The following is a 24,209-nucleotide window of genomic DNA, read 5'->3' on the forward strand; positions in this document are numbered from 1 at the left end:
ATGAAGAAAAATATGGGAGTTTCTTTTAAATTTTCGGCGCAGCCCTCGGGTCGCCATCACTTTCGTTACATCAGCGAAGGGCTGCGAGGACCCCTGAAATCACAAAAAGGCAAATGGCCGGCCGTATCTTTGAGCTGCCCTAAGCATTTTGGCAAAGATATCATGATTGTGTGTCAATTGGTTAAAAAGATGGAAGGTTCCGAAGAATATTTCGTATCGGGAAACACACTGCAGTACATTGGGCAAAAAGAAGGCTACGAAAAGCCCCGGAAAAGAAATGAAAGGAGAGAAATCAATTTAAATTTTGAGCCCGTGTCCGCTTATATGAAAGTCGACTCTAATAATGTATACAGCACGACTTTTAAATTTGAATTAGAAAACTATTGCATTGTTAAGAGCGGATATAAAGAGATACGAGAGAATTTAGCAAGATTAAAGGCACCAATTACCGCTGATTTAGTTCAGATGCCTTCTGATGATGTGATGTTGAAGAAGTCTGGCAAGGACGAAACGGTAAGTGCACCATACATAATAAAATTATGAAGTTTCCTTTCTGAATATGTTATTTTACGCCTTTAAAGGTCCATCTAGCTTTTACCACGTTTATCATAAATGGCCAAAAACGTGAAAAAATAGCCGATACCATTATTTCACAAGGCATACTTAATGCGAGTGATATGGTACGTATCGATTATTGCTGCAATAGCGAGTTGTCTGTTGATGGGAAAACTAGGATACATCTATTACTTTCCGATGTTAAAAAAAACTATCTGATTAGAATCTGCGAAGCCGAAGGAGAATGGAAATCAGCGTTTATTCAGCCCAGTGAAATAATAAAATCACGTAGAATGGTTATTTATGAAGCTCCAAAATATGATGGCCCGGTCTCCTCAAAATCCATTAAATGTAGACTAGGTCTCTACGATGACAATGAACTGTTAAATGACACGGATGTGGCTTATGTCAGATACGAAATTGAAAAGAAACAGCCTGTTAACATCTTTAGCATGGTTGAAATTTGTCAATTGAAAATGTTAAGTCATTTTGGAACTACAGGTGAATTTACCGATACTTATAATATAAAGCAGCAGTGGGCACGAAATTTTAAATCGAGAGCCCTACAAGAGCCTGTTAACACCTTTAGCATTGATAAAATTTGTCAATTGAAAATGTTAAGGCATTTTTGAACTACAGAAGAACTTATCGATACTAATATTATAAAGAGGAAAGAGTGGACCGATTTAAGGCACGAAATTTTAAATCGGGAGTCCTACAACAACATCTACACCAAAAAATACCGTTGGGGTGATTAGTAAATCCTACTGAAAATCGAGTAGTCACACAATCAATCTGCTTGTGCGTCTTTCACTGTTGGGAAGCTACACTATCCCCGGTTAACATAGCCTACATACAGTGAAAACTCCCTTACCGGACATCCCTCTTAGACGGACACTTTTTCTAGAACATCCGTTTTGGTGTCCTTTTTAGAGCAAGTTCGCCTCTCTTGGGTGGACACTCTCTTGACCGGACGCGGACAATATTTTTAGAGAAATACAAACTAAAGCCTCTATTGGCTGGACGCGAACCTCGTGTTAACGAACGCTGACATGGATACACACATCAAATTTGAAAGAAAACCTCTCTTGGCCGGACGCGCACCTGTTGGTAATGGACGTTTCAAATGCATACAAAATAGTTTCATATTTTTCATATTTCTTTTATTTCTTTCTACGTATACCCATGTGACCTACTACAAGATTTTTATAAAATATCTTAACTTCCGCTATTTGTGCACATATTATTGTTATTATTTAATTATTTCACAGTTATGGCCAACAATTTGTTGAGCTATTACGTGTTGGAGCTCCCTCAATTTATTTTGTTGCCTTACGATACAACAACATCAAATATCGTTTACACAGAAGCTCTGACTCAATAAAGAATAACAAAAAAAAAACTAAAAAGAACAAAAATAATAATAATAATACTAAGCAAACTACGTATGTTTCTAATTTTACTCTTGTATTTTTAAAATAAGATAAAAGAAGATAGATAGATTAAATAAATGTATCAATATTACAATACCATACGAGTTGTGAAATGCTTTGTTTTTGTTTGTTGTGTACTCAAATGTGTATTTTGACGCCCACCTCACAAGCCTTCGATAGCTCAGTTGGTAGAGCGGTGGACTGTAGAACGGTAACAAAAAGTAGACATCCATAGGTCGCTGGTTCAAATCCGGCTCGAAGGATCGAATTTTTTTTAATTTTTTAATTTCACTGTTTTTGAAATTCTCTTTATATTTTATTTAAATTGAATAATAATACATTGTATAATTGTATAATACAATTGCATTTATACAATTAGGCAAATATACTTTGGCTTTATCACATATATGTATGTATATACATTCACACTATGGAGAATCAAAATACTCTATAGCATTTGTTTTAAAATCATTCATACACAACTTACTTTAAAATTCCGAATTTTAAAATTGTTTTGGCCCTTGGAATTTCTATTTCAAAATTTAAGAGTGAGCATCGCCGAAAGTTTACCATAATTTGGGTAAGCGTTAGATTAAACCTTATTAAGATACACTAAAATTGAAGTACGCAAACACACGTGTATAAAAAGAGATTTTAAAAAAGTAGAAAAAAAGATTCTGTCTCCTTCGAGCCGGATTTGAACCAGCGACCTATGGATATCTATTGCATTTGTTACCGTTCTACAGTCCACCGCTCTACCAACTGAGCTATCGAAGGGTTGTTGAGACGCTGACCAAAATACGCATTTGGCTGCCGACGCATTGTGTGTGTGTGATTATTATTTCGTTAAATTTACACGCAAGCTACGAGCGCGTCATTGTGTTCAAAAAGCGCGATGTTCAAATACGAATTTATTGTATACGTACAACATATGAGAATAGAATAGAAAACTAATTGGGATTGTGTATAACCGTCTCGTTTCAGCTCAATAAGCGCGTCGCAATCAAAGATACATATTTGCTGTTCATGACAAAGCTTTTTGAAGCAAGCGCTAAAATTGCGTCCCCAAGCGGCAAACTCAACGACGACAACTTCAGAGCCCGACGTAGCAGTTTGCTTTCAAACGCCGGCTACATCGGTTCGTTGTCGTCGTCGCCCATAGTTCCACCGCAACCACCGTCGGAGAAGCCACTTCGTAGTGTTTATTGTAGCACTTCAAGACGGCATATTCATTTACAGTCGTTGGCAAACAAGCTGTTAATCTCGCCCTATCGCTAACTAAGAAGAACCTACTTTTTAACCGGAACTCCCTAGGACAGTTATTATTTGTCAAAATGTCATACCACAAGCCGGAGGCAAAAACTGTACAGACCTTGAAGGATTTGGCACAACGTTTGCGCATACATTCTATCACCTCGACGCAAGCCTCGAAATCGGGGTAAGTTGATGAAGTCGTACTAAATATATACGTATGTCATACGTTTCTGTATATATACGCCTATTAGTGTATGCAAAAACAAATGAAATAGTTGTGCACCTTGGCACTTGTTGCAATCGCTGGACTCTTCAAGCCAAAGGTGACCCCTGCTTGAAAAAGACCAAGCCACGTGTTTTCTTAATGCAACGCCGTTAACAGATTTTTCACGAATGCGTGCCTAGTGTGTGCGTGTGTGTGTGTTTGTGTAATGTGCTGATAAGCTTAAGAGTCGACTTGCACACATTTTAACTGATTGTTTAATTTTTTATTGACCTTTATTGACCTTCACGAATTATTCTTATTACTATTTAGGCATTATTTCTTCAACTTTCAGTGTTGAAATTAGTACACATATATACACACATATTAATACATATCCGACTAACCGGCATTGTCTTAGCCCAGCAGTTCTATGAACTAGGCTGAAACTCTAGCGGTTTTTTGAACTTGTGTAAAACTACTCGTAACAAAATTATTTTGTGTCCGGAATTGTATTAAAAGGCATAATTGAGTTTTTTATTTTATTTTGTAATTACAATTAAATAATCATTGTCTTTAACCTATTGAATTCGTGCAATAAAAAACGCAACGAAACAGTATTAAATTGATGAGATTCTGTTTTAACGTTGTATATTGATTACGATATTGCCATTTTGATAATTAATAACTTTATAACAAATCAGACTTTGTAAATTCTTGTAACAGTAAATAGTTGCGAAGTAACTAGTTCCCCGAAAATGTAGTTAAATAGTAAATTGTCGCACTGCAGGGAATATATTTATAAAAAAAAAGTTTGCTTCACATGAGCTTTTGCTTTAAGCTTCAGAGAAAAGCGCGTTCATAACCTTTTTAAAGTGTTACCAACAGCATTAATGAAGATAATTTTTTGTTTGTACATTCAACAACTTTATTCCATTTACGTTTTTACAACCTTTCTATTAAAATGATTTAGATAAGCCTAATTGCCAAACAAATGGATAATAAACGCCCATTTGCTAACTAGTTTAGGTATAATTGTTGCTATAGGAGTTTGCTGGAATATTTTAATTAAATGTTAGAAATCTAAATATACTTATAAATATTTCAGAGCGTCGAACCCCTTTTCCATTTATAACAAATAGGCACCTCCCCATTCGATTGTGATAGGAATTTTTAATCTTTGATAGCAAGCTGCTCAGAACTTTTAAATGTCTTGAGTATAACAAAAATTGTTCCTTTTCTGAAAGAACTTGTTCAGCACGTGTTGAATATGAAATGAAAGGGCTGGGAATACATGCACAAAATGTCTGCGAATTATTTATTTTAGAATCTTACCTCCAAGACAAAGCATTTAGGAAGACGGAGTCAGACAGGTTCAAGGTCCAAGAGACCGGTTTCAAATTTTGGCAGGGAGTACTCTACTGCATGTTTGTAGATCCATGTATGTACGAGTAGATATGTACATACATAGATACCTATTAGGTTTTGTATCTTTTGCCCAAGTCAAGACGATTGTGTATGTGTTTATTTATAAGCAACAGTGAAAGACGAGCCCCTCTTTTGGTGTAGGGTTGCCAATGCCAGCAGCAGCAGCAAAAATCTTGCGGCTTCTGCGGCTGAGTTATTGGAGTTTTGCCAAAGATACAGATACAGTATAAATAGCTTTAAATAACAAGAGCATGGGAAAAATTATCCAAACATGTATGAGAATAAACTGCAGTTTTTGCAGAAATTTTTCTGAAGATTATAAAATATACGCAAATTAAATTATTTTAGATTACTCTTCCGGAGTGTAAATAAATGTATTTTGATGCTACACTAAATACTAAACTTTGAGCTAAAATTGAAAGTTCAGCAATGAAAATAAATTGATAATTAATTAAATGGAAATGCAACATTCGTTTTTGAGCAAAAAACTACGTTATGTAAAGCAAAACGATTAAAAAATAACTCGAAATTTCTAGTCCCAAAAGATATTTCTTCAGTAATTGAATTTTTCCTTCTACGTATTTTGCAGACATCCCACATCATGTGCTTCGCTGGCCGAAATCCTTTCTGTACTGTTCTTCCAGGAGTTGCGTTTGAACTTGAAGCATCCACGTGATCCTTCCAGCGATCGCCTGATCCTGTCAAAGGGACATGCCGCTCCCATTTTGTATGCCGCCTGGGCCGAGGCTGGTCTTTTCCCGGTGGAGGAGCTGAAGAATTTGCGTAAGATCGACAGCGATCTGGAAGGACACCCCACTCCACGTCTTAACTTCATCGATGTGGGCACTGGATCGTTGGGTCAGGGCGTTGCCGTAGGTGCTGGCATGGCGTATGTGGGCAAGAACTTCGACAAGGCCGACTATCGTACTTATGTGATTGTGGGCGATGGTGAATCGGCCGAGGGCTCTGTTTGGGAGTCTCTCCACTTCGCCGGGTACTATGAGCTGGACAATTTGTGCGTGATCTTCGATGTAAATCGATTGGGTCAATCGGAACCCACATCGTTGCAGCACAAAATGGATGTCTATCGCGATCGCCTGGAGTCGTTTGGCTTCAACGCATTGGTTGTTGATGGCCACGACATTGATGAGCTGTGCAAGGCTTTCCATTGTGCTTCCAGCACCAAAAAGAAGCCTACGGCCATTATTTGTAAGACCTTTAAGGGCAAGGACTTCCCTAGAATTGAGGATAAGGATAACTGGCATGGCAAGCCATTGGGCGATAAGGCCGACGAGGTCATTAAACACTTGCAGGGTTTAATCATAAATCAGCATGCAAAGCTGTCTCCCAAGAAGTTGGGCAAGACTGGCGCGGCGCCCGAGGTTGATATTTCCAATGTGAAGTTGTGTGAGCCACCAAACTATAAACTGGGCGATGCTGTGGCCACTCGGTTGGCCTACGGCACGGCCTTGGCTAAGATCGCGGCCGATAACGATCGCGTGATTGCTTTGGATGGCGATACCAAGAATTCGACGTATTCGGATAAGCTGCGTGCGGCCTTCCCGGAGCGTTATATTGAATGCTTCATTGCCGAGCAGAACTTGGTGGGCGTGGCTATTGGCGCCGCCTGTCGTCGTCGCACCGTTGCCTTTGTCTCGACCTTTGCAACCTTTTTCACACGTGCCTTCGATCAGATTCGCATGGGCGCCATTTCGCAAACGAATGTAAATTTCGTAGGCTCCCACTGTGGCTGCAGCATCGGCGAAGATGGACCCTCGCAGATGGGTCTTGAGGACATCGCCTTGTTCCGCACCATTCCAGGCAGCACAATTTTCTATCCGTCGGACGCGGTCAGCACCGAACGTTCCGTTGAATTGGCTGCCAACACCAAGGGCGTCTGCTTCATTCGCACCTCTCGTCCCAACACTTGTGTCATCTACAACAACGATGAGAAGTTCGTCGTCGGACGTGGCAAGGTGGTGCGTCAAAAGCCCTCCGATGAGCTCCTCCTAATTGGTGCCGGCATCACTCTATACGAGTGTTTGACCGCCGCCGAGCAATTGGAGAAGGAGTGCATTACGGCACGTGTCATTGATCCCTTCACAGTCAAGCCTCTTGATGTCGATTTGATTGTGGAGCACGGAAAACAATGCGGCGGGCGCGTTGTTGTCGTCGAGGATCATTATCAGTGAGTTAACATTTTCTGAATTTGTGTGCAAACTATTTGCATATCTGACCTAACAAATTTCCCTTTTCTCTACATAGGCAAGGTGGTCTGGGTGAGGCCGTGCTGAGCGCTTTGGCCGAGCATCGAAGCTTCGTGGTTAAGCATCTGTATGTGCCGACGGTTCCTCGTTCGGGTCCACCAGCTGTGCTCATCGATATGTTTGGCATATCGGCTCGCAATATTGTGAGCGCTGCCAACGCCATTCTGAAGAAGTAAAAGTCATCCAGGATTTACTTAAGCAGCTCCATTGTGTATCTTGCGGAATGTTACACATCCCTATTTAGAAATTAAGCACACCTCTGGCATGCATTTGTGCTTTTGAATCTTTACAAAATTGAAAGTGTAATGCGAAATTTTCAATGCACATTTGTTGAATAACGTTTTTTGATACCATAATAAACGTACCGGAAAGGTACAAGATTATATACTTATATTATATTTGTCCGAAGGGAGAAAGTGAGTGAGTCAAAGTATATACATATGTACATACATACATACATGTATGTATATTCTCTGTATGGCAAGACGAGTCGATCTAGCCGTGTCTGCACCAAACCCCTTCCTCCCCCACGCTATTCCTGATTTTCCATGACTCCTGTAATTCTTGGAATTTTCAACTTAATTTTTTTGGATGCATGCATCTCGATCTGCCGTCAAAGGGAGGTATGTGGGACTACCACCCACTAAAACCCGCCATTGCAACTATCTCCACTTTGGTAGTGCTTTCGCTTTGCTTCGAAGAGGGGTATCTTATGCGCTCTCGTCTTTTCTCTGCGTCCGGAGTACCCTTTTGTGACCTTTCATCCAAGTCTTTAGTTGAAGAAGGTCACCTACAAAGGCAGCGACTAGTCTTCAGTTCTCAATTATATCATTTTAGTGTGTATGTGTAAAGGAAGTTATAGCGATAAGTGTTATCACTGTTGCTGCTACACAATATTAAGGTAAAAAAAATTACTTTTTTTTAACTGTACGACTCTATGTACGGTTTATAAGTTTTGATTTTATTTTTTTTTTTTGTACATTTACAGGACATTTAAGAGTTGAGCTCACTCGATGCTAGCATTCCATTCTTGTTTCTGTTAGAAAGCTAACGCATATGTATATTTTCTTGCTTATGACAGTAAAATGTGAATTGTAAAACATGCATTATATACATTTCAATTCTTTATACTGGTACGATTGTTAGTTTGCGGCATGTAGCCAAATAATTTCTTTAGCTCCACCAATGTTAAGCCACCATCGGATCCAGATTCCATGACACCCTTGTTGAGCACCACATTAGCAATCTCCAGTTTGTGATCCTGCAAAGCTTTAATGCGTTGCTCTACCGTCTCGACGCACATAAAGCGATAGATAAATGTTGGCTTATGCTGGCCATAGCGATAAATTCGGTCTTGTGCCTGCCGCTCCAGCTGCGGATTCCAATGCAGATCGACGAGCAGCAAATGATTGGCCACATTCAAATTGAGGCCCACACCGCCTGCGGTGAGCGAAAGGAACAGGACCCGCTTATCGTTCGTGATATCCTTAAACTCCTCCAGCACGCAACGCCGCAAAGGCACATTCAATTGGCCGTTGAAATCGAGACCCACATTGCAATGTTTAGCCTCCACGTGCTGTCGGATCACTTTCAGGAAACTAGTCCATTGCGATACAATGATGAGCTTGTCATTTGTTTCGAGTAGTATGCGATCGACAGTTTCCAGGATCTGTAACATTTTCGATGAGGGCTGGCTGAAATCGTATAACGGATGACTGGGTTTCAGCAAATTGAGTGCTGCAGTTCTGGATTCTGTTTCCTCCTCTTCCAAATCAATATGCACACTCCTCTCGAATTTTTTTACCTCGGCCACCACATCTATTTTGAGCTCACCCTGCATAGCTAGCGCATCCTCGACCATTTCATTTTTTTCTGCATCCGAGAGGACGCCAGTGAGCATCTGTGAGAATATGGAATGCAATTAATAACTAATTTAATTGATTAAGGAAATAAATTTAATAATTAATACTTACGCCCACCATCAGACCAGGATGACAGCAAAACTGACGCAATCGCAATAGTAGCACCAATATTATAATGCCGCTTATTTGATCTCCCGGTTTGTGGCCAAGGGCGCGCAGGAATCTTTGATGGAGTTCCTGATATTTGTGTTCGTTGAATGAACGCAGAAAACGGGGCGCTTCGTCCGACTTGTGATAATCGAGATCTGCATTACGCTCTTCTATTTGATAAAGAAATTGTGCAAATAAGATTTCAGAGAATGCCGATATTATTTGGTAGGCGACCATTTCCTGAGTCGAGAGATTCAACTCCATTTGCTTGATTTCCAGTTTCGGTAACTTGGGCATATCCCCATTTGCCTGTAGTTCCTCCTTCGTGCGTCGTAGCATTAGAGGATGAAGCATCAGACCCAGGCGGTGATGGCCTTTCTTATTCCATTCGTTAAGGCTCTGGAATTCGGGTACTTTGAGAAATAACATCAGGGCGAAGGCATCGCGGGCGCGATTTTGGATGGGTGTGCCGGTTAATGCCCAGCGATATTTGCCGCGAAGCTTACATACGGCATCGCAACCGATTGTCTTTTCATTGCGTATTATATGGGCTTCGTCCAGTATGATGCGTTTCCAATCGACCATAAATAGCCAAGAGGCATCGCCCAGATTTCGACGTTCAACGGATAATGTGTTGTATGATGTTATTACGATATCAAAGCTCTTGAAATTTTGAAAGCCAATATCTTGACGACTACTCCCATGATAGACATGGACTAGTAGAGGGCATTCCTTCACTTTTTCTTTAACCTCATCATGCCATTGATGGATAACACTGGCCGGGCACACGACCAATGTTCCTGCGGCATTTGGTCTCCGACGTCTTTCACTCGCTTGTTGACCTGCAACATTCGAAGTGTCGCTAAGTGGTGTACCTTTTATATAACTCTTTGTTTTCCCTTTCATTTGGCTGGACAGGTGGTTACCATCTTCGTCATCGCTATCCTAAAAAATAACCAAAGCATTATTTTTACAATTATGTCCATAATTAATATTAAGATAAGCTTGGACATAGCCTACGGTTAATAATTGCCGTCTATTCTGGCGTTTGCACAACCTGTTCAGATCGTCGTCTTCCTCTTCATCATGGGTAGTGCTTTTAATTTGTTGGTTTAATTCGTTTTCTACTTTGCGTTTTAGTCCGGTCCTTAAGAGCTGTGTTTTAGTGATATCATCATCCTTATCCTAAAACAGCAGAATTATCATTATAACGGAAATGTTTTTATGAAAATCAAATATATAAAATATGGTTGTATATACATTGTCCTCATCACAGCCGAATAGACTGCTCCTGAGCTTTATGCTCGTTGCAAGGTTGGAATACTGGAATTGTGACTGCCATGGCCTGCATTCGAGTTTCGGTTTATTAGCACTGACATTGCACTTCTCGTGTGTATCCAAGATAAGTGCAATCATGGTTAGGGTCTTGCCTAAACCCATATCATCGGCTAGAATACCGCCAAGTATTTGTTGAGCTTTATCCTCGCGCCATTTAAGCCACTTCAGGGCATGTTTTTGATGCTTCATCAATGGGACACGCAATGCCGTGGGTTGGTTAGCAAATTCCTCTGCCTTAGGTCGTGTCTTTAGCGGTTCGAAGAGTATCTTGAGGCCGTAGATAATGTTCTTCTTTCGCAGATAAAATTGTTCCAGCGACAATTCCCCATTGTCGTAACGATGGCGATTCAGACTGGAAAATAAACACGTCCATTGCGGCTGCTCCAGATTCTTATCCTCATCCTTGATCCGCAGCGCATCCATATAGTCGGCCTGGGGTTTCAGTCGGTCGCGAAGCTTGAGCAACAGTGCGTGGTCCTCTGAGCTGCCCTTGTTCTCACGAAATGTTTTTTCTGCCCGCTGAACCCTCTCCAGCATCTCGCAGAAGCTTCGCATCTCTTTCTCGTACACGTCGGCACTTACGAATATAGTGAGCGTGGTATCGTTGTCATATTCATCCTTAAACATCCCGTTGACGTTTTCGCTTTCATCGTCTGTATCCGATTTTGTCAGATTTTTATCCATTTCGACTTTATTTTTGATTTGTTTATGCTGGATGAGACATCGATGTTTTGAAATTAATTTTAAATATCGATAGTTTTTTCGATGTTCGATGTTTTTTTATTCCTTTCCCACTGAAAAACAAATCGAAGTCGAAAAGCTAAGTACGTTAAGATGTTTTTGAAAAATTCTAATTGCAAAGGATATTATTATCTTGCAGTTGCAGTCTTATTTATGTATGTGTTTTCATCATATGTACGAGTATATATTAATATCGTATTCTAGTTCACTTCAACGATGTTCTTCCCCCAAAAACATCGAAACGATGTGGGTAAACATTGATGTTTTCCAGTTCGTGGAGTTCTGTGTCAGTTACCTTTTGAAACGTAACATAAAGTGGCCACCTTTTATTTATTATCGATATTTTGGTCGTTTCACCTAATCGTTTAACGTAATTTTTTACATTTGGTATAATTTTCATCTGTACCTATTAGGGCTTACATACTTGCTTTTAATTTGGCCTTGTTTTAAATTTGAATGTCGTTTAAATAATTATTTTTGAAGTTATCGAACAGAACGCGGGAGCCTGCCATACAATAATTTTATCGCGCGGCATATAGTTGCGCATTAGCTGGCAACTCTAGAAATTTACAGCTACAAATTTTAAATTAACTTGCTTTTTTTGTGCATGTGTCACGTTTCAATTTGTATTTAATGTGAGAAATATGTCTAGCGAGGATGAATACTTCACAAGCGAGGAGGAGAGCGTGATCAGTGCCTCCACAGGTGTGTATAATACTACCTTCATAAACGCACATAATGTGTAATTGTGTTTTCAAAAGGACGCTCAGGCCGATCAAGCCGCTCATCCCGTCGTAGCGTCAATGACAATGGCGCTAGCAACGTGACTGTTGGGGACACTGAGTCCGAGGAGGAAAGCTTGCGTCCGGCGCGGCGTCAGAATCAGAAATCACGACGCCCTGCTATTGCCTCCGACTCGGAAGAGGACGAATTGGATGCACGTGCGTTGTCCCCAACCACACGAATGAGCATTACAGGTGTACGACCGCAGGACTTGAGCGACGATTCCAGCGAGATCGACTATAGCGATGAAGAGCGTCCAGCACGAAACTCGAATGCTGTTAGACGTCCCACATTGGCGGTTATGCAGGAGGAGGATGACGAACAGTACAAAACCGATGAGGCCGAAGAGACTTTTAATGAAGCTGCAGAAGCTGCTGCGGCACGCTATCGGGCAGCCACCAGTGATGAGGCCCTATCCCCCCGCTATAGTACTGTGTTTGCCAACAACATTGAAGAATCTTTGCATTCCACATTGTTCCCAATAACTCAAGCTCCACATTCGCTAGACGAATCTAATGGTAGTGATGTGCTCATTTTGAGCAACAAGGAAACACCCATTGAAATTTCGAGTACTGATTCAGATAGGAGCTATAATAAGGAGAACATTTCAGCGCCTCCATTTGCACGTAAATCCACGCGCTCGCCACGTAACAGTGCCGGACAAGTTCCGGCGGTAAAGAGTACCAAGAATTTATTGCAACCAACCATTCAACCATACATTCAAAATCCCAAGCCTCGCACATCGTCTGAGCCACAACGCCGCTCTAGAATTAAAAAAGAAGATGAACCGCAGTTCGTGGACAAAGACGTCTACGAACAGGAATTGCGTACCATAGCTAAGATGCGCGTTGAGCAGGCCGAGGCCGAACGTCTGTATAATATGGTGGCCCACAAGTTGTCGGACAAGGGTAGCCAAATAAAAAAGCGCATTGACGGCTTGCGACGTGACATTTACGCAAAAGAAGCTTATATGAGTGGACTGAAGGTGAAGGAAGAACCGAATTCTTCGAAACCTAGAAGAATGCGTTCATCAGGATCGAGTCCACAGCCTCGGCAGCCGCCAGCAGCAGCACCACCACGTAAGCCCGAAACTGGAGCTCCCAGTTGGGATGATATTTCGGCAGCGGTGCATCAAATTCAACCAACTCATACGGGCGCCAAAGGCATGGCCACTTTTAATACACAAAAAGCTTTGACTTTAGATCGTCTGAAGGTAACGTATATAATCTATTAGTTGATCAGGCGGTAGAGATATGGGCGAGGCTTTTCCATCTTCCAAGTTTGATTTTCCATAAACGATACATGTTTATATAACAATCAGTATTGTCGTCTCTGTCGACGTTTGCACCAATCTTTGTTTTAATCTATAAAAATATTTAGGATATAAAAAGTCTCCCATTTTCTCTGCTACCTTTACCATATATTTCGTGATGAATCTGTAAAGAATGGATATCTGAGACGCATGCTAGCTTGGTGCTAGCCATGATTGGCTTTCAATTTGGCACGAGTTACTGTGCGTTGACTGTCGCCTGCGTGGCTAATGGCTAAGTGCCTTGCGCATGCGCTGATTATAAGCTAGTCGCACACAATATAAACTGACTAATATGCAGACATATTGAGAAAGCTGGATAGGAAATATATTAAAACTAATGGTGAAATGTGATTTCAGGATTTGCATGGCTCTTTGAAGGGCTGTCCATCAGAAAAAGTGCTGGCTGACGATCCGAAGGGCTTAAAGGTGACTTTAATGGACCATCAGAAACATGCGCTCGCCTGGATGGAGTGGCGTGAGCAGCAGAACCCGCGTGGTGGCATATTGGCTGATGATATGGGTTTGGGTAAAACACTGACTATGATATCCTCAGTATTGGCTTGCAAAAACCGTCGGGAGGCTGGTGCTGGCGCCAATTCTTCCAACAGTGACTCTGAAGGCGAGCGTCGTGATAAACGTAAAAGTGGTGGCAGCTGGATTTCCAAGGGAAGCCGCAAAGAAAGTAAGCTACTGGCGGAAATTATTTTATTTAAATTTAATCTGAACGCTGAATTATGCTTTATTTTAGGTTATAAAGGCGGAACTTTAGTTGTCTGCCCAGCCAGTTTGCTGCTGCAATGGGAGGGTGAGGTTGGATCGAAGGTGTCGCGCAACAAACTGACTGTGTGCGTTCATCATGGCAACAATCGTGAGACAAAGGCCAAGCATTTGCGAACCTACGACATTGTTGTCACCACCTACAATATTGTGGCACGCGAGCACAAGGCTGTCCATGGGGCTCTGTTTGGGCTAAAATGGCATCGCATAATATTGGATGAGGCGCATGTGGTGCGAAATCATAAGGCGCAGTCGTCGGTAGCTGTTTCCGAGTTACTTGGTAAATATCGTTGGGCATTGACGGGCACACCCATACAAAATAAGGAACTGGACGTTTATGCGCTTCTGAAATTTCTGCGCTGTTCGCCATTCGATGATTTGGTAACTTGGAAAAAGTGGATCGATAACAAGAGCGCTGGTGGACAACAGCGTCTAAATACATTAATGAAAACCATTATGTTGCGCCGCACCAAAGCTCAGCTGCAACTCGAAGGCAAGCTGGATAATCTGCCGAATAAGGAGATGCGTCTTATTGAAGTTACACTCGATACAGATGAAATGAATGTCTACCAAAAGATTATGACTTATTCGCGCACCCTGTTTGCTCAATTCTTGTTTCAGCGTGCTGAAAAGGATTCCGATTTGAATTTCATTAACGATGCCAACAAACCGACCTACAGTCAAATCAAAGATCCCAATGGGGCCTACTATAAAATGCATGAGAAGTTCTCGCGGATGTATCATGGCGATAAGGAAGTCAAGTCTCATGATATTTTAGTCCTGCTTCTGCGCTTGCGGCAAATCTGTTGCCATCCGGGTTTGATCGATGCGGTAAGTATTTCAATTTAAAATCGACTTAAAACTCTACCACAAACTAATTTGTAGATGCTGGAGGGCTCTGAAAGCTTGGGTGGCGATGAAAGCGACGCTGAGTCTCCAGAAATTGACTTGCTAGATCAACTGAACAAGCTAGCCATTAACGATTCCTCACAATCGTCGCGTCGCTCACGCGGTAGTAGTGGCGGCGATGAGGCACGCATTGCCAAGGCATCGAAGAATGTGTTGAAGCGTACCAATCCTGTCTTCGATCTGAAGCGGCCATCAACAAAAATGCTCAAGGTTATGGACATTTTAAAGAGCAATGTTTTGAAGTCCAAAGATAAAGCGATTATAGTTTCGCAATGGACATCTGTTTTGGACCTTTTGCGCGATCACTTGGAGGCTGCCAAAATAAGCACTTTGTCGCTGAACGGCAGCATTCCCGTAAAACATCGTCAGGACATTGTCAACCAGTTCAACGATCCCAAAAGCTCGAAGAGAATTCTATTATTATCATTAACTGCTGGCGGTGTTGGGTTAAATCTGGTGGGTGCCAATCATCTTCTGTTAATTGATTTACACTGGAATCCACAGTTGGAGGCACAGGCCCAGGATCGAATTTATCGTGTCGGCCAGAAAAAGAATGTCATCATTTATAAGTTTATGTGCCTGGACACTGTTGAACAGCGCATCAAGGCGCTGCAGGATAAAAAGCTTGAATTGGCCGAAGGCGTGCTCACGGGCGCCAAGGTGAGCTCCAAGCTCACCATTGACGATCTCAAGGGTTTGTTTGGCATGTAACGGATTGAGCTCGAATTCTAGTTTTATTTGTCGTTTTTTAATTCAGTTTCATGTTGTCCCTCTTTTTCTTTTCTAAATTTCTTTAGTTATTGCTTAAGTGCTGTTATTTGTGCCACAATACTTGTATTAAATTTAAAGTTAGGCAATTCCTTTCTGAAAATGAATCATTCCACTTAAACTAAAGAGGCATCAACAATTTTAGTTTATTTACAGCATTTTTTATTCATTTTCACTATTGCCTGATTGCTTTCAAGTTTCCTCGCAATGTATTTTGATATGGGCGTATTTCATTTCTAGCAATGACTTTTATAAACTTGAAGCAATCCATTTAGTTTCAAATTTTACAATGGTTTATTTTAGTTCAAACATTTTACTACGGCTTTTGAAAATTGTATTTTTAATATTTTATGTAGAGCCAAACAAAATTTAATTACTATTTGAATAGCATAACGTTTTTGGTTTAAAATAATATAAAAACAGAAGAGTTTAAGTTCATATTTTTAAAGCAGCCATCACTTCTGGCGCAAAGTGTCGAAAAACAAACCCCACACAGCCCAGTATGTTTATATTAAATAGGTATAAATAAATACATAATGTTGAAACCACATAATGATTATTGTTTTATTTTTACATACAAATTAAATAGTGTTTTGGAATAGCTACATGGGTTTTATTTCGATTTAGGATTTTAGCTAGTTGAACATTTCATTATTCGTGTGCGGCTTTATTATAAGAAATTGTAAGCTTGAGACTAGATATTTATAATATATTTGAGGAAAAATGTGCTTCATATTTATTGTTTAGAGTTCCCATTACGTGCGCACATTAAAGCTTATAAACTGTGCTTCTATATTAAGTTTTATTTAACACACGAATCTTAGATGTGCCTTTCAAATGTGCCAATCTCTATAATTATAAACAGAATAAGTTAATTGGTTTTCAAAGTAGTTAATGGAACAGAACAAATTTGTTTTCTTTACCGAATTCATAGCATTTGCCTAATCAAAAACTTTCTAACTCGTTCTTCTAATCACTCAATTATTAAATCAAATTACTACGCATATGATAAGAAAATTGAACTATCGGAAATAAAAATTGTTTAGAAATACGAAGGTGTGATCAAGAAAAGCTTCAGTAGAAACATCTTGCCAAATACAATTAATTGGTTACATTATAAACAATAAGTTCATAGTACAATTTTTCATTATATTGAATTTGGTAAATTCATTTAAATATTTTACTTTATTTATATACTAAGCAACACATTTTACATAATTTCTTTGATTTTCATGCTATTAATGTTCAATTATTGTTGAGTTAATTTTGTTTACATTTTCAAAATGATTTTTTTTTACAATTATTGCAAGTATTTGGAAAAATTGTTTTTGCGTAGTTAGTTGATGTTAAATATGTGGGTATATACTCGTAGTGCTTATATTTAGTAAAGGAGGATTAAAGACTATCAACAAGCATTGTTGGGTTTTATGCAATTCAAAGTGAGATCAATTTGAAAAACTCTATTTATATAGCGATTATGACATTTCAGCGTCTTAGTGTTGTTTTATAATTTGAATAGTTTTTCTTTAAGTTCAAGCAGCTTACCAACTCGCTGAAATACCCGAATCGTTTTTATAATTTGTCATTGTTTTATATTCCTTAAGACTGAGGAAAATTGATAAATTATTTATTTATTCATTCAATTATGTTTGTTAATTTTTATTACTAAATTTTATTTCTGTGGCCATCGACAAACATTGGAGGACTTCTTTTAAAACCAGTGGCCTGGAGTTGACTTCAGCTTTTGGTGTCATTTTAATTATCGCTATATGAGGGAAAATAAGACAAAATTAATGAGTTATTATTGGAAATTAATAAATATAGCTAGTGTAGATTATATACTTATAACTTATTATTAAAAGACAAAAGAGCTACTGAATGGGAATATATATTGTTATTAGATAATGCTCCTGAAAAGAGCATTTTTACATTTCCTTTTTTCCCATCGAGCAGTCTTTAGACCTTACCATATTGGCAAAATAAAAAAATATTTTCAAATTAATATTTATATGAATAAAGCGGAAGCTTAATTTCTTTTTTTAGAGCAATATTTAAAAAGATAAGTATTACAATATAAATAATGTTTGTATAACTACCATTGTGTTATGTTACTTAAACCTTTTAAACTTACAAATTTTTAAAGTTTGTAGCGACTTTTATCAGTTATGGCTTAATTAAATGTTTAAATCGTAAATAAAAGTTTCAAAAGTGATACTTGTAACGATTTAAAAGGGTATATTATGTAGAAATGCAATTCAAAAATAAACTAAACAATGAAATAAAAATATAATAAAATTCTACATTCGAAAGACATCATCATTAAGAAGTCAAAGGAAGACCAAATGTTCTTGTACATTCTTTCGACTTGTCATTAAACGTGTTTTCAATATAATTTTCAAAAAAAAAGAAGACAATCTTGATTGGGTTATTCGGTTCGAGGAGAACTGTTCATCGAGAATTTGTTTCACCTGCGTTTCATATCGGAATATCATCAGTCGACACTTGTGTTTTATTTTTGACATAAGGCCGCATTTTAACCATCATGAGTAACATGTATTTGGACAATTGCCTTTTTTCATTAAAAAGGAATGCACTGAAAGAGTGTCGAAGCTATTCAAACCACCATCCTAAAGGACTACCTAAAACGCTATTTAAAAGCTGCGGAATTAAATAAACTCACTTCTCTAAAAAATCAATTCAATTTTTTAATTTTTTTAGTTTCTAAAGGTGTTCCTTACTTTGTCAGGCACGCTGTAGTTTCCTTCTAAAGCTTAACACTACACTCAACGGCCTTGAAAACTTGGCATTCCATTATTACTTTCGGTTTTAATGCTCAGATTTATACTAGTAGTAAATTATTTCTATTATTAAAGAATATTCCACCGATAATAATCACACTTTTCTTCAGCCTTTCTATAGAGTGGCAGCTGTTGTGCTTTTATTATTTTAGCCGCATTCACTAATTAGTTAGAAATTCAATATGCTATCAGCAATTTTCTTGAGCGCGATTGCTGCATAAAACAATTTTTAATGATCAGGGGGCACTAAAACGCGCCCATATGGGTGCAATGTCTTGCCAAGTCCGCCAATGTCTTTGGCCATAAAATCCATTAAAATCATTGTAATGTCCAGTCAAAAGGCAAACAAAGACAAAATAAGCTTTTTACCTGCGCGGTGGCAAGGACGACACTGAGACTAAGGCCGAGGATGAGGATAAGCGCTAGCTCGTAAAAGCACGTTTTATAGTAGCAACGTTGAGTTGTCCAGTTGGCGAGCCACTTGGCTAGTTGCTCTACCTAAGGTCCAGAGCGCATAATATGAGGCTGTTGGCTGGTTTTGGGTAGCAGCTGCGTTTTCTGCACACTCATCTACCCTTTCCTTTTCCTTTTTTTTTATAATTCGAAATGTGATTTTTATGATGCACTTTAAGATATTGCAGGCTTGCTGGGATTTGGCTCTAGGGCGCGGCGTTTCTAATTGTCGCAACGCATACAAATATACACGTGGAAAAACTTTGTATATCGTACTTATATTAAGCAAAAAAAAAATCACAAACTTTTCAAAGAAAATCCACAACATCCTTCGATATTGTTGGATATGTAAGGAGCTATGTTTCATGTGGAAAACAGAACTATTATACTTCAGATGTACTTAGCAAATAGAATGTCTAGATCTAAATCCATTTTTTGGGACATCATTGGCTTTCAAGAATGGGAAGCAATACTTAATACTTAAAAACAAATATCAATTGTATAAATTAAATTATGTATTTAATTCAATTTAAATTATGTATTTAAATTGTGGATTTGTATTTTGAATTTATGTATAATTTTGGAAATTCTTCAATTCTTTATTATGATAAAAATGATTGTGCTTTAATTTATTAACTTTTTGAAATCATTTATTGAAAAGTTTTTTTTTTTTTTAAACTGACATTTCCTAGGTTTGAATTTAATTTATAAAAAATAACAAACATTTTGTTATGCTTTTGCTCATTATAAATTTAAGTTGAAGGGATTTTGAACCTTCATTAAAAAATTGATCTAATTTATGTACCCTTTGGAGGGTATAAAAATAATAATAATAATGTTATAATAACTTCTTAATTAAATTCTAAGTTTCATTCATTTCTGCTAAATGTATTCTTAGAAGAGAAAAAAATATCATGAAAAATGCCCTCTTATTTATAACTTGACAAAAAAGTGATCCTTTAATAATTAATTAATTATTTAATCAAAAATATATTCTCCTAATCAGGTTCTATAGGAGCTTAAAGATGATTAAATCCCCTTTTAGGAAACTTCTTTTCTTATATTAGGTAGCTCTTCTATTAAGATATGTATAAATTAATCGAAATCTTTTGGCTCTTTAGTTAGCATAAGTTGAATACCATATTGCCAAGTACTGCCAATCCTTGCCAACCATAGATACAATATCCCAGCCAACTTAAAACCCATCTGTCTAATTTAAAATCCTACTTTAAGAAAGCACACTACGTACTTTTCCAAAAAAAAAAGAAATTTAAATAAACAATGCAAATAATAAATAATTAAAAATATTGTCTGTTGAAACGACAAATGTAAGATCTTTTTTGAATCAAGACAGCTGAGCAGCACTTTACATTAATTTATGATATTTGCACGAGTACTCGTATGTGTGTGTTCGTTTTTGAAAGTGCGCATTGAGAATCACTTGAGAGTCTCACACTCTCAGTTGTCGCATAAATCTCAAGGCGTTGAATTCGAAACGAAACCAAATAGCCAGACAAGCTCGTGATTGTTATTATTATTCGAATGTATTTGTGTTGCTCTGCAGCTCGAATTTTTACGAGCACTTAAAAAAAAGTAGCAACAGAGCCACACACACACATAAGTATTAGTGCGTGTATATACAAAATATTGTTTATTTTTTAATAATGCGTGTCCACTAAAAAAAAGGAGGCAAACAAAATGCATCGTAGCGCGGCCTCATAAAAACAAAAAGAGGAGCAAACGAAACGAAACACCAAAAAATAATAAACACAATACCGAATGGATGATGGCTGGACGAGCGGATGAATGGATGGCTGGATGGTTGAATTGGACACGGCTAAGTCGAGGCGAAAATTGAGCAGCGTAAGCTGAAACTTCGAAACTCGCTCGTTCACTAAAAACTATAACTTTTCTTCTCTTGCTCTTTGTGCCCCTTTATTTTTATGGCAAGCATTGCATATTTATTATGGTTGGCCATTTAAGATCTGTACGGAAGACGCACGGTTCGGGAGCAGCATTAAAAAATAAAGGGATTCGCTGTTTACCATTTTAATGACGACTCGGCGGAAATTAGAAATCAACGGAAATTGTATATCACAAGAAAATGCTACAAACAACATACTTATAGTATACATAAATAAGTAGTATAACAATATAGTATCTGTTTATTATGCTTAACATTCCTATACAATTTGCAATGCAACAAAGTTGTTATATTGCCAAATGAAAGCTTGCGTTAAAAGATCCTAAAAATGGCAGCAAATACTAAATACTTTTAATATTAAATCGTAGACTTTAATCAAACGATGTTTCGCATTTGATGTTTTTTTTTCTTTCTTGCCTATGCTAGAATGTCAACCTTTGATGTTGCACTAGCAATAAATGTATTTGCAGCAAATTTTCCTAGCAATTGAACATGAAAATTAGCTCCCATCTTCAACGATGACACCACAAACAGGGGCCAGCAGGTACTTCCCCCTTGGGGTGTTGCAAAAATAAAGATAAATAGAAAGAAGCGGAAGTTTTTCTGCATTTTTCACTCGCACAGAAGCTGAGGAACATTTTTATGATATTCTCGCTGTGCACACTAAATGGAAACAAAATATCGTAAAATAAAAACTTATGCATTTATTGCCAACCCTGACGTGTAAGAAGAAGAAGAAGAAGAAGCAGAGCAGGTAAGATGGGTTAGAGAGGGGGGTACAGAGGGGGAAACGGTGACCGTCGACATTTCGCATTTGAAATTGAAGTGTCAATTCGAAGGATATTTCTTTTCTTCTCGTATTCTTGCTCTTTTTGGAGTGCGTCGCAAATGAAACAAATGAAACGATGTTGTTGTTGTTCCAGGACTCGTAAAAGTTTGGCGCGTATTGTTTGCCAGTTTTTATTACCTTACATTTGCACTTAAATAATTGTTGATTTTTGCTACAGTTTTTGGGGATTTTCTTTTGTTTGATTTTTCGATTTTTGTTAAGCTTGATTAGTGACAGTGAAGGGCTGTCCTTTCATGCCTCAAAAGGACCGTGCAAAATTGTATTGTCAAGCTACTGCTGAGCAACACAAAGCTGATATCCTTTCAACCGCAGTTTGATGCACCTTGAGAAGAACATAAGCTAAAGTATAGCAGAATGTTAGACATCCTTTAATTTGCTGGCACGAAAAAAAGTCTAAGCGACTTATGAACAATTTTGGGGAAATAAATATATACAAATTTTGTTGTTGTTTCTAATAAACTTTATAATATCTCCCCCAAAGTATCCGAGACAATTCATGTTAAATAGATCTAATACAAAAGAATAATTTAAATATTTTATATGGTTTTAGTCGGGGCACAGCTAACTGAATAGCAAATACAAATTCCTCAATGAATCGAAGTAATTTTTTGTAAGACTTCTATAATAATATCGATAGATTTTAATTAATTTTCAGAATGTTTAGCTGATTTTTGCACTCAGAGACACTTAAGGAGTCCTTAAGCAAAATTTGACGAATCTAGCTCAAATAGTCATCAAGTAGGGAGCGTTCATACATTCAGACGCTCATTAGACTGAAATCTTTCAATAACTTAAGATGCTTGTTTGCTCCTGGAGTGCAGGGTATAAAAATATTTTTATGACCATACAAAAACGTGCAAAGATCTTCGGCGCAGACTTTGTAGTTTTCGAAATTTAATTACCCAAAAGTGGAGTCTCATACGTATGCTTAGGCTTAGGCCGCTGGCTGATGATGTCTGGTCTCCTGACATGCGCAGGCATTTCGAATTGCATACAATATAAAAATCTATTTTTTTTTTGGCTCCTTTTCTCTGCAGCTTTTCGCGTACGATGCATTTTTATGAGGCGCTCGTAAAAAGGCCTTGAAGCAAGCGCTTTGATGCGCAGGAGTTGAGTTGAGTTCAGTTTTTTTTTTGAATATTTTTTTTAATGTGCCGAAAGGGCACAAACAATCAAAGTAGCATTCGTGTTGAGGGGCTGGGGGAGGGAGTTTGTAGCAAACGCTAGACAAGATTTAGATGCTGTTTCATAAGAGCGTTGTTCATTTTCAGTTTTTTTTTTCTCCTTTTTGCAAATATTTTATTACCTTGCCACAGACAGACATTGAAATATGCATTTTGAAGTGGCGGGTTGGGGGCCGGGGACTCTACAACTTCTTTGGGCCATCGTAAAATGTGCGCAGTGTAAGTTTTGATGTGCACATTTGAAGGCAACATTATGAGTTTAACTCATGCTATTATTTTTGCTGTTGCAGTTGTTGTTCTTGTTCTGGCATTCGCGCATAATCATAAACATAAATGCCAATTTATGGTCAAAACTATGGCGAAGCAGACTGTCAGACTGCCGGCGAACCAATAGCTTACACATCTGTATATGAAGTGGGCACAACAGGCATAATTTGTTTATAAACATGCTCGTTAATGTACTTAAAATTGATGCCCAACATTTGATGACCACCCCCATGCCATGGCTCGGCATTAATAAGTAGAATTACAGAACAATTTTTGCCATGTTTATGCAATTCATTAATTTGTTGGCAAACATTTTAGAACATAACATTTTCGGCATTTTAAAAGGAAAGGAAGTCTTAGGCCACTCATTTAAATATTGTCTAGTTTACAAGCAGAATTGTAAAACAAAAAGATTACAATTATAAGAGTTATGGAATATAGATTAATTTTATTTTATTTATTTAATGAATGGAAGCTTAATAATCATAACAATAAGTAGAATTAAGAATGTATGAGTAAATGACGGTTAACAACTAAAAAGATTCGGTGTTAAATGTCGAATGAAAAGGAAAATGTTTGATTTATTTACGATGGGAAAAGCTTTAAGAATCATTATAAGAAGCGAATTAATGATGCAATAATGGATTAAACATAAAAAACTTACTCAAAATTATACACTTTTTTATTGATTGGAAAGCTATAAGTTGTATCTTAAATAAATCCAGAAGACGGACTAAAAAAATGGAAAATAATACAGAGCAACTATTGAGCTAACCTTCATGATCGAAATTCGAAGAACTTAGCATTGCAAATAATTTTAAAATAAGACAATCTGATTTGTTCTGGATGTAAAAAGCTTATTTTCGAGCTCCACTTGTTGTTAAAAATTTAGAGTTATCTGTTAATTAAGTAATGATCGACTCGTTTTTACAAAAGTGCATCAATTTATCAGCT

At 38.0% G+C, this 24,209-nt stretch overlaps 4 protein-coding genes and 2 non-coding genes across 6 annotated transcripts; 4 read left to right on the forward strand and 2 right to left on the reverse strand.

Annotated features, from left to right (window-relative positions):
• Window positions 1-1,859, forward strand: LOC115624174. The gene is made up of 2 exons (XM_030518770.1): window positions 1-513; window positions 582-1,859. The coding sequence occupies exons 1-2, from the start codon at window positions 1-3 to the stop codon at window positions 1,185-1,187; spliced, it is 1,119 nt and encodes a 372-aa protein (XP_030374630.1). The 3' UTR covers window positions 1,188-1,859.
• Window positions 1,860-2,158: 299 nt separating this feature from the next.
• Window positions 2,159-2,251, forward strand: Trnay-gua. The gene is made up of 2 exons: window positions 2,159-2,195; window positions 2,216-2,251. It is a non-coding gene; the product is annotated as a tRNA-Tyr (tRNA).
• A 419-nt stretch (window positions 2,252-2,670) lies between these two features.
• On the reverse strand, window positions 2,671-2,765 carry Trnay-gua. Its single transcript has 2 exons — window positions 2,729-2,765; window positions 2,671-2,706 (listed from the first exon to the last, which is right to left on the reverse strand). It is a non-coding gene; the product is annotated as a tRNA-Tyr (tRNA).
• Window positions 2,766-3,015: 250 nt separating this feature from the next.
• Window positions 3,016-7,526, forward strand: LOC115623827 (transketolase-like protein 2). The gene is made up of 3 exons (XM_030518370.1): window positions 3,016-3,426; window positions 5,462-7,060; window positions 7,138-7,526. Exons 1-3 carry the CDS (start codon window positions 3,323-3,325, stop codon window positions 7,313-7,315), a joined length of 1,881 nt encoding a protein of 626 aa, XP_030374230.1. The 5' UTR covers window positions 3,016-3,322; the 3' UTR covers window positions 7,316-7,526.
• Window positions 7,527-8,132: 606 nt separating this feature from the next.
• Window positions 8,133-11,173, reverse strand: LOC115623926 (transcription termination factor 2). The gene is made up of 4 exons (XM_030518485.1): window positions 10,412-11,173; window positions 10,172-10,336; window positions 9,113-10,096; window positions 8,133-9,039 (listed from the first exon to the last, which is right to left on the reverse strand). The coding sequence occupies exons 1-4, from the start codon at window positions 11,171-11,173 to the stop codon at window positions 8,257-8,259; spliced, it is 2,694 nt and encodes an 897-aa protein (XP_030374345.1). The 3' UTR covers window positions 8,133-8,256.
• A 643-nt stretch (window positions 11,174-11,816) lies between these two features.
• LOC115624037 (transcription termination factor 2) lies at window positions 11,817-15,868 on the forward strand. Its single transcript, XM_030518615.1, has 5 exons — window positions 11,817-11,935; window positions 11,992-13,226; window positions 13,683-14,007; window positions 14,074-14,933; window positions 14,988-15,868. Exons 1-5 carry the CDS (start codon window positions 11,875-11,877, stop codon window positions 15,720-15,722), a joined length of 3,216 nt encoding a protein of 1,071 aa, XP_030374475.1. The 5' UTR covers window positions 11,817-11,874; the 3' UTR covers window positions 15,723-15,868.
• The last annotated feature ends 8,341 nt before the right edge of the window (window positions 15,869-24,209 follow it).

This window comes from Scaptodrosophila lebanonensis, unplaced genomic scaffold (genome assembly GCF_003285725.1).
Source record: "Scaptodrosophila lebanonensis strain 11010-0011.00,11010-0021.00 unplaced genomic scaffold, SlebRS2 tig00000053-arrow-pilon, whole genome shotgun sequence".
Lineage (NCBI taxonomy): Eukaryota > Metazoa > Arthropoda > Insecta > Diptera > Drosophilidae > Scaptodrosophila > Scaptodrosophila lebanonensis.